The 14,465-nt window shown below is 33.8% G+C and overlaps 1 protein-coding gene across 5 annotated transcripts in view; it reads left to right on the top strand.

Moving 5' to 3' along the window:
- Positions 1-14,465, top strand: part of LOC122501114 (LARGE xylosyl- and glucuronyltransferase 2-like) — a 302,535-nt gene that overhangs the window by 260,778 nt on the left and 27,292 nt on the right. For 4 of the 5 annotated variants that reach the window (XM_043610387.1, XM_043610388.1, XM_043610385.1 and 1 more), the window contains one exon: positions 13,713-13,843. The exons of the other annotated variant lie outside the window; for it this stretch is intronic. In XM_043610387.1, the coding sequence (XP_043466322.1) occupies positions 13,713-13,843 (131 nt within the window). The remainder of the gene's footprint in view (positions 1-13,712; positions 13,844-14,465) is intronic. 5 annotated transcript variants of the gene reach the window in all.

Below are 14,465 nucleotides of genomic sequence, written 5' to 3'. Positions count from 1 at the left end.
TCTGTCATTATTTTTTTAGGGTATTTATCGAAATTTGATTTCACCAAAAATTATTATACTAATGTCAGATTAACCAGTTTCAAACAAATTCAATAAATTTTAACAAATTTTCCGCCATATTATACCAGATATTTTGAATTTTGAAAAACTGATTTCATATTCGTAATCAGCGACCCTGAAAATCCCTAAGTTTTCATTTTTAAGCCAATCTGATCAATTTTTTATTTCGTTGTCCGCCATATTGAATTCGCCATATTGAATTTTGAAAACTAATGTTAGATTCGTAATCAACGACCCTTAAAACCCCCGAGTAACAAGTTTTAAGCAAATTCGACGAATTTTGAAAACATTTCCGCCATCTTGGATCCGCCATTTTGAATTTCGAAAAACTGATGTCAGATTCGTAATCAGCGACCCTGAAAATCCCCAAGTATTCAGTTTCAAGCCAATCTGATCAATTTTTTATTTCGTTGTCCGCCATATTAGATCCACCATTTTGAATTTTGGAAAACTAATGTTGGATTCGTAATCAACGACCCTTAAAACCCCCGAGTAACAAGTTTTAAGCAAATTCGACGAATTTTGAAAACATTTCCGCCATCTTGGATCCACCATTTTGAATTTCGAAAAACTGATGTCAGATTCGTAATCAGCGACCCCAGAAACCTTAGGGTACTGAGTTTTATAAAAATCCATTAGAAAATTTTTCAACACACTTTTGGCCCAAACAGTGTAAATCTCGTTGACAGCCAAGGGGTTAAGTGGAGCAGCTTCAACCCACCGAGAAAATCGATCGATCATTGTTAGCAGGTATCGAAAACCGTCGCGAATTGGCAATGGGCCGACGATGTCAATATGCACATGGCGAAATCGGCTGTCCGGAGCGACGAACTAGGAAGGCAACAATGTTGCGTGTTTTGATACTTTAGCCTTTTGGCAATTTTGACATGACCTACATCTTTCTTTGATTTCCTTACTCATTCCAGGCCACACGTAACGCTGACGAATAATTTTATCTGTCACCTTCCCTCCAGGATGGGCTGGATTATGGAAAAGAACAAACACACGAGAGCGGAAAGAACGCGGTATGAACGGCCGCAACGTATTCCCCAACACATCGCAAATCAACGGAGTGTGATCAGCACCCCACGCGATCTTTTTTATGTTCAACGAACACTTGCCATCCGTCATTAGACTTTTTAATTCTTCGTCATCTTCCTGAGCCTGCGCAAGCTTAGAAAGACTAAACTCATTAGGCATCGTGACTAATTCAACCCGCAAAAAGCAATCCGCGACAACATTGTCAACATCAGATAAATGCTCGACTACGTTAGTGAATTGGGACAAAAATGAAATTTGCCTCTGTTGGCGAGGAGAGGCTTTGTCTGGATTTTTCTGAAAAATATAAACTAATGGTTTATGGTCGGAGCAAATTTTGAATTTATTACCCTCGAGAAAGTATCGGAAGTATTTGACAGACTCGTAAATAGCGGTTAACTCCCTGTCATATGCGCTACATATTTCCTCTGTGCAGAAGTTAACTTTCGGGAGAAAAAGGCGAGGGGTTGCCAAAAACTATCTAGAAATTGTTCAAGGGTTGCACCGATCCCGACATCTGAGGCATCCGTGACGAGACGAGTAGGTGCGTCATTGGAAGGGTGAGCCAATAAAGCCACTTTACCTAGTTCCTCTTTAATCTTGTTTAAAGCCTCCTCCGCAGCGGGAAACCAAATGATCTCTCGTTGATCATTTTTTTAGAGTCGTTAAGAAAAGAGTACAACGGTTCTTGAATTTGAGCGGCGTGTCGCAAGCTGCGTCTATAAAAACAAGTTGTTCATTTCATGACCATTTAGCTTCCTCAACATATAAAATATAAATTCGTGACGTAATTCACTTACAAAACTTTAGCAAACTCCATCTAAACATATGTATAAAATTAAATTTATCGCATAGAATCGGGATAGAATCCAATCAAACATATAAAATATTTACTAAAGTTAATAATATATTCATTACTTCATTTTAGGTACAAATCTCCATGAAAACCAAATTATGATTTTTCAAAAGCATAACAATCAAAGCATACATTCTTCTTAAGGAAATTTCTTTTTGATGCAGCAAGATATATTCATAAATTAAATGTAATTATATTGCAATTTGAAAACTTTTGCAATTCAAAATGATTCGAATTTTCTGTTGTCGAGTCGATTAATGTTCGGTTCAACTCGATTAAATGCACTCCTCTATTTCATATGAAAATTGCTTCTTTTTATGATAGAATAATAATTTAAAAATATTAATATTAAATAAATTATGAAAAAATACCAAATTTGAATTTTTTGTGAAAAAGAAAAATTTCTATTAATTTTATAAATTTTGATAAAAAATATACTCTGTATACATCAATCGATTCGTTTTCTTGTCAGGAATGTAATTTTGAGAATAATTAATTAAAATATTAACAAATAAAAAAATTATTTACAAAAATACAAAAAAAATTTTTTTTTGAATTTTAAAAAAATTGTATAAAAATTTTTTTTTTAGATATTTTTGAAAATCCTTGTGTCAGATTTTAGGTATTAATGACTGCAATAAACCTGCAAAATTTCAAGACAATCCATCAAAATTTGTTTGAGATAATTTGTACACAATTTTTGTGACATACACACACACACATACATACACACATACACACACATACATCTGGACATTTGCTCAGAATTGAATATACATATGCTATAGATGAAAATGAGTCCATATAACCTTCTTTTGAAAAATTGAAAATCGTCACGAATGCAAAGCTTCCTTATGAGGAAGCAATTGACGATCCTAAGAAACGTTTCAGTTCGTTAACTGTTTGCGGTTTTTTAAATTCGACGATCGCTTTGACTTTTTCGTCGGGTGGCTTTGATGCTCCTGATGCCATGTTAATCAATCGAGTATCCCAGAAATTCAATTATCGGAACTGCGAAAACACATTTTGATAAGTTCAAACGAAGACAATATTTCTTAAACCTACCCAACAAAATATTGAGATGCTCCTTGTTCTCCTTAAAATTTGAGAACGCCACGAGGATGTGATCCAGGAAAGCGAATACAAAATCAAGGTCGCCTTTGGCACGAAAGATATAGCGTTGAAAGGTTTATCAAACGGCATTGATAAAAATTCAAAAAGGCCAAATGGCGTTATTACTGCCGTTTTGGCAACTTCGAAGATTAGAAGCAAAATCGTGCAGATAGGGAACTGGAAAGCGATCTGGTACTGTAACTGTATTAAAACGAGTGTAGTCGCCACAGACTCTTCACGTACCATTCTTTTTGGATACCAAATGAATTGGTTAAGCCCAGGAAGCGGATGAGGGTCTGCAAACACTTGATTTCATCCAGTCACTAAATTTGTCCTTTGTTGCTTTAAGCTTTTCCGGGGACAAACGTCTAGCACGAGAAGCTAATGGTGGACCTGAAGTCACTATGTAATAGTACACTTCCTGCGTCAGAAACGTTGGTTTTAATATCGTCACATAAACATGGCAAGTTCGGACATTTAAAGAGGTCCTGTCTAGTTTCAAGAAATTCTCGGTGCTGTGACAGTCGCGGTTGACGCCAGTTATCACCAGTTGCAGGCTGCTTCTACAACAACTTTTCTTTCATCGACACGAACAAGTTGCACTGTTAAAACAATGCAAAATAGTTGCGCACGCATCGTTTTCACGTTCATGTCGATGAAAAAAAAGTTGTTGTAGAAACAAAGTCAAGCACATTACAACATTCAATGAAATCACTTTGAACAGATGAGCCAGGAGCCACTTTCATTTCTTTTTTCATCCTTTTCTCAAGTAACTTAGATTTTGATTGGTCAATTTTTGTTAGTTGTCCACCAGCAAGCATTTGATTTACAAGGAATTAAAAGGGATTAGATAGATCACAAATGTATTCCACTTTAAGTGATTAAAAAGTATTCATTCTAATATTGTAAATTTTGGGAATTGAAAAGGATTCGTTTTATAGACGAATTTGACTTAATAGGAGTATTCAAATTTAGTGGATAAAAAAGGAATTCAGAATTATTTAAAATTTTCGTCTTCCTATTGATAGTGAAATAATTTTTAATAACTTTTTATTTAAGCCTTCTTACCGGGAAATGTTCATGTAATGAACATCTGGATTTACAACTTGTTTAATTATTATTAATCCTAAAATATTTTAAAAACCGTATTTAAAATATCAATAATTTTTATATGATCTTTTGAAACCACTTTTAAATTTTTTTAAAAACTAAGTTCAGATTCGTAATCAGCGACCCCAAAAACCCATTTATACCTACTTCTGTGCAAATTGAATTATTTTTAAAAATTTTCATCCGCCATATTGGATCCACCATTTAGAATTTTTAAAATCCGACTTCAGAATCATAATCAGCGACCCCAAAAACCCCTAAATATCCAATGTTGTGGAAATCCATTAATTTTTTTAAATTTCGTCCGACATATTGGATCCGCCGTTTTGAATTTTGAAAAACTAACATCATATGCATAATCAGCGACCACAAAAACTCCAAGATACCGATGGATCTGAAAATCCAACTGTATGAAAAATCTATGCATTTAGAAACATTTTCTCGGGGTTTAACTCATACACAGGGGCCCAGTAAAAGAAGCAGGATTGGAAGAGAGCGAAAAGTATTGGCGATGAGTTTCTGCCAATACGTTTTCGCGTGATTTAGGGAGCTTTCGACGTTCGCGCTAGGGGCGCTGTGAGTATAAGTCACAGCGCTAATCTAGAAAATACCCTAAATCATATGGTAATAGACCGACAGTTTGTCACATTTCATGTATTTATATTTTAACAAAATTTTATATTTCCAGTTCGTTATCATCATCTTTACACTTTAAAACAATCAGTCTTTTTGATTAAAATACCAAATCGAGTCAATAAACGTGAAATCGAAAGATTCAAGAGGACAGTATTGACGGTGAAAAAGCAGGATTGGCAGAATGCCCCCAACACGGTTTTAACGCGAAAACATATTGGCAGAAACTCACCGCCGCGCCAATACTATTCGCTCTCTTCCAATCCTGCTTTTTTTACTAGGGGGGTTAACGATGTGTAGGAATGAGTATCGCAAGGTTTTTTCTACTATTTGATCAATGCTAATACAATTAATTTCAAGAATGTGCCTTGAAAAAAATGTTTTCCAATAGTACCTAAAAGTTTAAAAGTTCTAGAGATATGCCCATATAAAGTTCAATAGATAAAATTGGAAAAGGACAAATAGGGCAAATAAATCACAGAATAAATTAAAATAAACGAATTAAAAGCTGATTCAAATGACGCTTTTTGGCGGCCGTCAAGGTCTTTTCTCATCATAACCGAGGATTATGAAGTTCTCGACATTCCGCCAATTTTCTTCTGACTCACCTGCCTTTTGTAAGTTTCCTCCTACCTACTTTTTGTTCTTGCGAGAGTCTTCTTCGCCTCTATGAGGGCTGTCCTGAAGACTTTGCATACACCACTACCGGCAATATGGTTTACATTCGCCTTATCGACATACTTTTCTTTACAGAGGAAGCAGCTTGGGCCTCTTTTACATTTTGCGAACTTATGATCATAAGTGCTTCAGGTGCGGAGAAGTCGATCGACTTCTCCGCACCTGAAGCACGCAGTCGATCTCCCAGTGAGAAATACAAGGTCTGATAACGACATCTATTCGGCGTATAAGAAGTTGTGAGGAGATCTAGGTCTACATTTGGTCTAGAAATGTTAAATATAGATGTTAAAGTTGTTTGAATTCAAAGACATTTGTATTTGCCATTCAGTCGCTTAGTGTAATTTTACACACATTTTAAGTATATAAAATTTAATATGTTATAAATTTCGCTATATTGACGCACTCAGTATGTTGACACTGTTGAGAAGCCAATCTAACAGACGTATTTGCAATTACTTATAAATATTAAATAATCGATTAGACATCTACTTAGCATCTAAAATGTCGAATAGACTTTTGCGAATGAGCAGCCGAACCTGCGGGGTATATACAACGTCTAATATACAACAATTTCGACGTATATAGATGTCTTGTGGCGTCCCATTTCGACGTCTATATAGATCTCGATTTAGATTCCACATAGATAGATGTTTTAGACGTCGTACAGACGTCGATTAGATCTTTCATTTCTGACAGGGCTATCCACCTAAGGGTGCAGTCCCATGGCACCGTTTTGCGTTGCGTTTTGTAACTAGGCCATGAGTGCAAATATAGCGAACATATATCTCCATCTCTCTCACACTAATGGCCTAGTTACAAAACGCAACGCGAATCTCCAGCGTTACCCTTCGATCCACATACTGGACCTTATACCACTTTGGTAACCTCCGCGGTGAAGGCCTCTTTATTGAAGTCGCCTCTAATTTTAATTAGGAGGTCTCCCCTTTTTGTAGCCTTTGCAACTACGACCTTTGTGTGGTTAACGTCCGGATCAACCTCCTTACGAAGCTTACCCAATACGTCGGCAAACGTCCGACCTTGAACCACTTGGATGACAATTGTCAATCTCCTCGCTGCCTTTTGTTCCAGTTTTCGACATTCTGGCTTCAGTGTATCCTCCGCATTCTTGTCCACCTTCTTTGGAGGTGCTTCCTCCTTTTTCTTTTTTTTAGTTGCTAGGTACAAATCCGCTTCGTCAGCCTCCGCGTACTTCGCATTTGCTTCTTCCAGCAGGACTTGAAGGACTTTAAGTCTGCCCTTAACGGTCCTATTTACATTCTTCTTGATGTCTTCTTTTCAAGGCACAATGCTTCTTTCTTCCTCAATAATCGAAGGCTGTCCTCGCGATTCTCTCTAATCGCCTCGTCATCTACTTCCGAGTGTACGGGGCTGAATGCGGACCTCCCGCTGCTGACACTCAAAACACTCTGTAAACTATTTCCACTTCCTCTTATTGTTCTGTCCACGATGTTTTGGGGATCCAACCTCTCCACGACGATCTGTGGAACCTATTGTGCGGCATTGCTCTCCTGCACCCACGGGCCACCGGCCATTGTCCACACGCAAGGCGCTTAACAATCGGAATCGGTGAGGGATTTAACCGAAGTATTACTCTGCAGGTATTCCTGTTTATGACGGTTTCATGTCCGTTATATAACGGCTTAAGAACGTCTAATGTTCTAAAAACGTTTTTAGAACATAAAACGTTTTTAAGACGTTATGTGGAGGACATGAAACGTTCTAAAAACGTTTCTGGAACAAAGACGATTCCGTGGCCAGAGAGTAATTTGTAAATTTTTTTCCATAGCAAATCATGTGTGACCAAAAGAAAGGCAGTGCGTAAATCTACGAAAAGTACAAAAAGTTTACCCTTATCTAAACTCACTCGTGTTTGTATCATTACAATTATGTAACTATATGCTCTTTACAACTACGATTTTTCCTGAACCCCGCCTGCCACTGGCCCAAGGGACCACTTGCTTCTGCCCATTTATTCATTCTTCCTTCAATTGAACCTCCCAATTCTATATCTTGATCCAGTGCCGGCTTTAGGGTAGTGCGCGCCTGTGCGGTCACGAGGGCGCCGCTACTTTGAAGGCGCTTTTGAGAAAATGTTTTTTTTATATTTTTTATTTACTGAGAACTCATTATAATGTGGCAAGGGGAAAAACATTGCGTAAAGCGTTAAATAGATTTTCATGAGAGTGGAAAGCATAGAGAGTTATATCTATATATATAGATATAACTCTCTTGCGCTTATGAAAGTCTACTTGACACACGCCGCGTTGTGATTGCACCCTTAATATGCAAACTAGAATTTGTCCACTGCGCGAAACAATCCATCCCTGTGTTTTTTACAGAGGTTTCTAATGATTTATTCACAGGACCAGAAAATTATTTTTAAAGGATGTATTGACCTGCATGACCATATTTTTTATATGTTTTTTGGGTCGCTGAATTCGAATCAGAACTCAGTTTTCCTCCATCACGTCAAGTTTCTTTAAAATGGCGGATCTAATATGGATGTCGAATTTTTAAAAAAATTTATCAGATTTATTCAAAACTTTTGTTACTTGGGGGCTTTTGGGGTCGTTGAATACGAATTTTACCTTAGTTTAAAAAAATTTAAAATAGCGGATCCAATATTATAGCTAACAAATTATTAAAAAATTTACCAAATTTTGAATTTTTGAAAACTAAGGTGAAATTTATTTTCAGCGACCCCAAAAACCCTCGAGTATAAAGTTTCAGATAAATCCAATACATTTTTTAGAAATTGGTCAGCCATATTGAATCCGACATTTTCAATTAACAAGTTTTAGGCGAATTGGGTGAATTTTAAAAAAATCGACGCTATATTGGATCCGACATCTTAATTTTTAAATATTTACGAGTTTTTTTTATTGTTTAACATTATATAATATTTTTTCAGTGTGTTAAAGTTGTTTTTTAAAAGAATCTTCTGCCTTTTTTTATTTATATCTTTGTTTACACTCAGTTTTTTCGAATTTTATTCATTTGTGAAGAAACTCGACGTGATGGCGGAAAACTGAGTTCGAATTCAGCGACCCAAGAAAACATATAAAAAAAGGTTCCGGTCAATACTTCCTTTAAAAAAATTATGTGATCCTGTGTAATGACATTAAAATTTGTAAAAAAAACTAAATTATCTAAAAATTAGGCAAAACCTGGCCTTACAAGGGGCGCTATCGAAATTTCGCACAATCATTTGTCGTTTTTAAATTTTATACACCGCAATATCTTATTTAGTCAAGTTTCTTGAATTTGTTTTTCTATCAATTTTATTTTTAAATTTTACGTATTATTATTGTAGTTTCCGTTGTAGTTGTTTTATTCGTATTTATTATTAAAAATTGTTATTTTTGTTATAATAATAATAAATTAAAAATAATAACACCTTCAGTTTATTCCACAAATGTCCATTCCCCCACAGCACCGAAACTTCCCTAAAAATTTATTAAATATTTACTTGCAATATTCGGAATATTTAATTGCAATGTTTATTTAAAGTTGTGTACAGATTTAAATGTCCCGATTAAATAAATGTTTATAGCGCGAAGCTTTCCTGAACATTTTAATAAAATCTTCGCATAATTATAATTATAATTATGCGAAAATTTAATTTCATGTTCAGGAAATGTTCAGGAAAGCTTCGCGCTAAACATTTATTTAATCGGGACATTTAAATCTTTACACAATTTTCACTAAACTTTTCAGTTAAATATGACGAATATTGCAAGTAAATATTTAATAAATTTTTAGGAAAGTTTCGGTGCTGTGGGGATTATTACATTAGTTGTAAAATAATTGTATAATTTGTAAAATACATTTTCGACTGCATTTTATTCTGATATTATGATATAATATTTTCCATGCAAACTTTTTAAAAACTACGAGGAAGAGCAGTATATTCAATTATTATTATTATTGTACGAGTGCGTTCAATAATACCATCTGGGAGCACCCATTTTTCATCCATCTTTAAATAGGTAGGTGGTGGTGAGTGAAACTTTCACCCGGATCCGTTCAAAATAATTTTTCACTCTTCATTCACTCTCGAAAGTTCTGCCTTTCTTGATTCACTCCACGGGTGATTGCACAGAAAATGTAAAGAAGTCCATATAAAGTTTCATGTATGTATGTCACAAAAGCTTTGTGAGCCAATCACACAAAAACGCCTGGACCGATTTAAATGAAATTTTACAGAGCGTTAAGTATTCACCCAAGAAAGTTCACAAATTTGCAGATTTAAAAAATATTAATTAGAACGGGAGATATTCAATTTTTTCGAAAATTTCCAAATTTTACATTTTTTTATGGATTATTGCTTCTAAACTTTTTATAGTTGAGTATTATACATGTTATTAAGTCGTATTTTAGCATAATTTTGCAATAAAATACTATTCTATAAGTAAGATGTAAATATAAAAATATTTTCAGAAAATCAAAAATTTCTAAATTTCACATTTTTTAATGGATACACTGAGAGAGATCTTTGGGCCATCAGCAGATTTTCGATAGGCTGCTACTGACCATTTTGGTGGAACGCTACAGGACTATACTTTTGGGTTGCTGCGGTACATAATTTTGGGCGCGTGACAGTCCAAAAGTTGTTTAGCTGCAAACCAAAGGCGGCATCCCCACTACTTCGGTGAGCTGCTTACCAACATTTTAGACAGTCACGCGCCCAAAATTGTATCGCAGTGCACCAAAACCATAGTGGAGCTGCTATCGCATACGCCGTTCCGCTACAGTTTAAAAGGTCTCTCAGTGTAGCTTTTAAACTTTTTATAATTGAATATTACATGTTATTTAGTCACATTTTAGCATAACTTTGCAAAAACTACTATCCTATAACGAAGATGTAAATATAAAAAAATCGAAAAAATTATATTTGGTAGGGGAGATTGGGGAATTGCGGGCCATGGGGAATTGTGGGCCACCCAATTTTTTTTTATTTTTTTTTGTTCATCCAAAGTAAATTTTTTATTAGCATTTCATAACTTTACAACGCTTTACAATTACTTATAAACCGTAAACAAAAATCACCTGAAAAAATTGCATTCAAATATTTATTTTGGGCCTTCATATTTTTATTGTTTTTACAAGGATTTTCAAGAATAAATTATGGAAAATATTTTTTTTATTATTGTGTGACATTGGTACTTTGACTCCAAAAAGAAATTTTGCGTCAAATTAAAATGAATAACTAATACAAAGCTTTTTGTAAAATGAAGCATTTGGGGAATTGTGGGCCACTTTTTTTAGGGAAGTATTTTTTGCTTGTTTTTGGCGATTTAATTTCACAATGCAGCTGTACATATTATTAAAATCACTCATAGCTATAGTAATTTATCAAAAACAATTCGATTCATTGCGATTCATGCGATAAAGCTGATCACTTGAAAATTTGTAATTAAAGCAGCCTATTTTACTTATTCAATTTGTGATTCCGATTAATTTAATTTTCTTACTTTTTCTTTTCTAATTTTAAACTAATAATTAAACATTTATAACATTTTCAATATTTTTAACCATTTAATAAATATATTTCTTCGTTATTTTTTATTTTGAACTCAATTTAGGCAGTGGCCCACAATTCCCCAACATTTTTAAAAATCATAAAATTGGACTCTTTGGTAAAACTGAAATTTCTTTATGGTAAGTAATAATTTTGGGAAACTGACTGTGATATATGTTAGTTTATACCTCCTACTGACACGAATCATTTAAAAATTTTAAAACAAAAATTTTGTGTGTAAGATATTGAGCTAAAAAAGTGTGGCCCACAATTCCCCAATCTCCCTTACCATTTAATATAAAGTTTAAAGATTTAAGAAATTTTAAATGAAAGTTAAAATTTATCATAAATAAGGAATTAAAAGAATTTAATAATTTTTTTACTAAAAAACATTAAGATTACGAATAAGTTTGGTTATGTTGAAAAGTTTTTTAATTGAAAATTCCTTATTTATACTTTTTTCGTAAATTCAACAGTAACAGATGGATTTTTGAGGTCTTTAATATAATTCTATGCTTATCTCTATTCTTTTGGAAAATAGAGTTAATAACTATTTTTGTTTATCCAATTACAGTAGAATCCCGCTTATCTGAGCTTCGCTTATCCGAGCTTCCGGGTTATCCGATGCACCTTGCGCTCTGACCAATCCGCATTATCCGAGGTGCAGCTCGGATAATACGGAAAGTGCCGTGGCTTATGAACACATAAACTTGTTATAACACGATTTGTGTGCCCTACGGTTGCGAGTTTTGTGTGCATATTTCATTCTTCCATTCAAAATACATAAAAAATTATTAAAATTTTCAAATTCTTTATTTCATCCGTGTTATCCGAGTTTTCGCTTATCCGAGGTGCCCCTTCCCCACATTACCTCGGATAAGCGGGATTCTACTGTAATCCAATATTATTATTAATCCAAGAACTTCAGAAGTATTGAAAATGGAGATATTTTATGATTAAAATGATATTGCAGGATTTCAAGAATTGTAAGTCACCTGTGATGCGATACAGACATTATGCTACTGGGTAAAAATTTAGATGTTAAAAAGTTTTGTTATTTTAATTCTAACAAAAACCTATTTTAACTTTTAGAGATGTTTTGAGAAAATGTAAAGACAAAAGTTAAACACGGTGCCTATTTTTGTTTAACAAAATTTCCGACTTTGTTTAACTTTTTCCTGGTTTATCTTTTCTCATCAAATTTAAATTTATTTATTTTTAACTATAAATAAATCTACAAATGGCTACTAAAATTTACTTATTTTATAAAAATACTCTTTTTTAAGTTCATATAAATATAGATTATATTACTAGCTGTCGTACCCGTATTCGACGGGTTTTTGTTTCTACTAACACATTTAATAGAGTGTCTACCAAACAGGAAAAACAGGAAATATACGGGAATTAAATATGACCGGGAAAAACTGGGAATAAGTCGGGAATATGCCAAACCGGGAATTTTCTTATCAAATTAAATAAAATTTTATTATATTAATTCCGCTTTTAAAAAATTGATTTTTAATATAATTTTTATTGATGTAATATTTATGAAAACAGACTTGAGATAAAATTAAAGCCCTACTTTCAAGTTACAATACTGCCGTACTGACGAAGAAAGTCACTATCTACATTTTTGACAAAAAATGAGTTTTTTTATACCGTTAGATTTGTAATAAAATAAAAATTAGAATTTAACTGTGCAATCCATAACTAAAAATATTAATTAGCTTTGGAGATAATTAATGCTGAATTGTGATATCTACATCGATTTTGGTGAAATACTGACGAAGGAAGTCACTATCTACAAAACACCGGTCCTATCTACAGAAATGGTACTATCTACAGTTTTTTATATAAACAATTAAAATTAATAATTTTTTATTGTATCAATCGATAGAGCGTGTCCGTTTTACTCGAGAACGATGAGTTTTCTTCCAAAAAATGGAATATACAATAAAAGGTACTAATGCAAACGCGTTTCATTAAATATCTCCGTTCGACCTAAAGTAGAGTCTACATTCCATGGTACGCGAACGTGAACGTGTACGCGAACGTCTGACGTCACCCATGCTATTAAGTAGAGTCTACATTCCATGGTACGCGAACGTGTACGCGAACGTCTGACGTCACCCATGCTATTCAAAAATGGGTGACGTCAGCACGGCAACGTTCGCGTTCATCCAATGTAGACTCTACTTAAAATGTAGATAGTGACTTTCTTCGTCAGTACGCGGCAGAATATAGGTCTTATTTTATATTTTAGTTGTCGTAACGTAGGGTCTACTTGCGATACAATTAGTTCGAATTAAACTACTATAACTCCAAAAACTGGTGGAAATTTAGAATTGATTTTTAATACATTAATAAAAGTTCTACAAATTGACAAATATTGTTCTCTGCATTTTAATTAGTTAAAAATAACTAATTTGATAATAAAAAGTTAGTCCCTGATTCAGGTAGTAATATTTTTTCACTGAAATAGTTAATGGTAACTAATTATTATTTTTTCCCGGTAAAATTAAATTCCCAGATATTTCCCGGTTTTCTAGATTGGTAGACACTCACTGATAAATGCAATGTTACAAACTAAAACCCGTCGAAGACGGATACGACAGCTAGTTTTATATATATATATATATATATAAGTTTTATATATAAATTCAAAGAAATCTTATTTTTAAGGTTCTATGGCAACCTGATTATGAACCTTATGTAGTGGTTCCAAGTTCAGCACCAAAATATGATACAAGATTCATTGGATTTGGGTGGAATAAAGTTTCGCATGTAACGCATTTAACAGCAATTGGATACAAGTAAGAAATTAGAATCTTATGTGTTTTTCACCAAATAGTACTGTCAATCTAGCCTGAAAAAGCCGTTTTTTTGGAAAAAATACCTTACTCGAAATTATTACATAAATCGTTAGTGGCACATGTGACTAGCTTAAAACCAAAAAGTTGGGACACCCCCCCCCCCCTTTGGGGGTGTCCCAAACTCAAAATTTCTTTGGATTTGATTTTGTACGAAAACCGTAAATTGTACTGAAAAATTTCTTGAATAAAAGTTGTAGAGAACAAATTTCTCTACATTTTATCTCATTGGGCCCCTACTGTACAACTTAATGTACGAAAGCTAGAGGGCGCCAAAATTGTAAAGAATCAGTTTTTCCCCTTTTTCGTATCAAAAAAACAATTTTTGCGTTTTGGTATAAATAGAAAAGTTGTAGAGCTTAAAAAAACCTACAAAATCCATGTATACATAATTTTTTTCTACATTTCACTCTTTCGAAGGTACAGTCTATTTATTAATTGTTACGTATAGGTAATCCATATAACACAGGACCACAAAAATTTTTTAAAGGAAATATTGACAAGGACATGTTTTTCATATGTTTTTTGGGACGCTGAATTCGAATCCGAACTCAGTTTTGCGCCA

Source organism: Leptopilina heterotoma, unplaced genomic scaffold (assembly GCF_015476425.1).
Source record: "Leptopilina heterotoma isolate Lh14 unplaced genomic scaffold, ASM1547642v1 Lhet_201, whole genome shotgun sequence".
Lineage (NCBI taxonomy): Eukaryota > Metazoa > Arthropoda > Insecta > Hymenoptera > Figitidae > Leptopilina > Leptopilina heterotoma.
The sequence above is the reverse complement of the archived record's forward strand: the minus strand, read 5'-3'. Positions and strand labels throughout refer to the sequence as shown.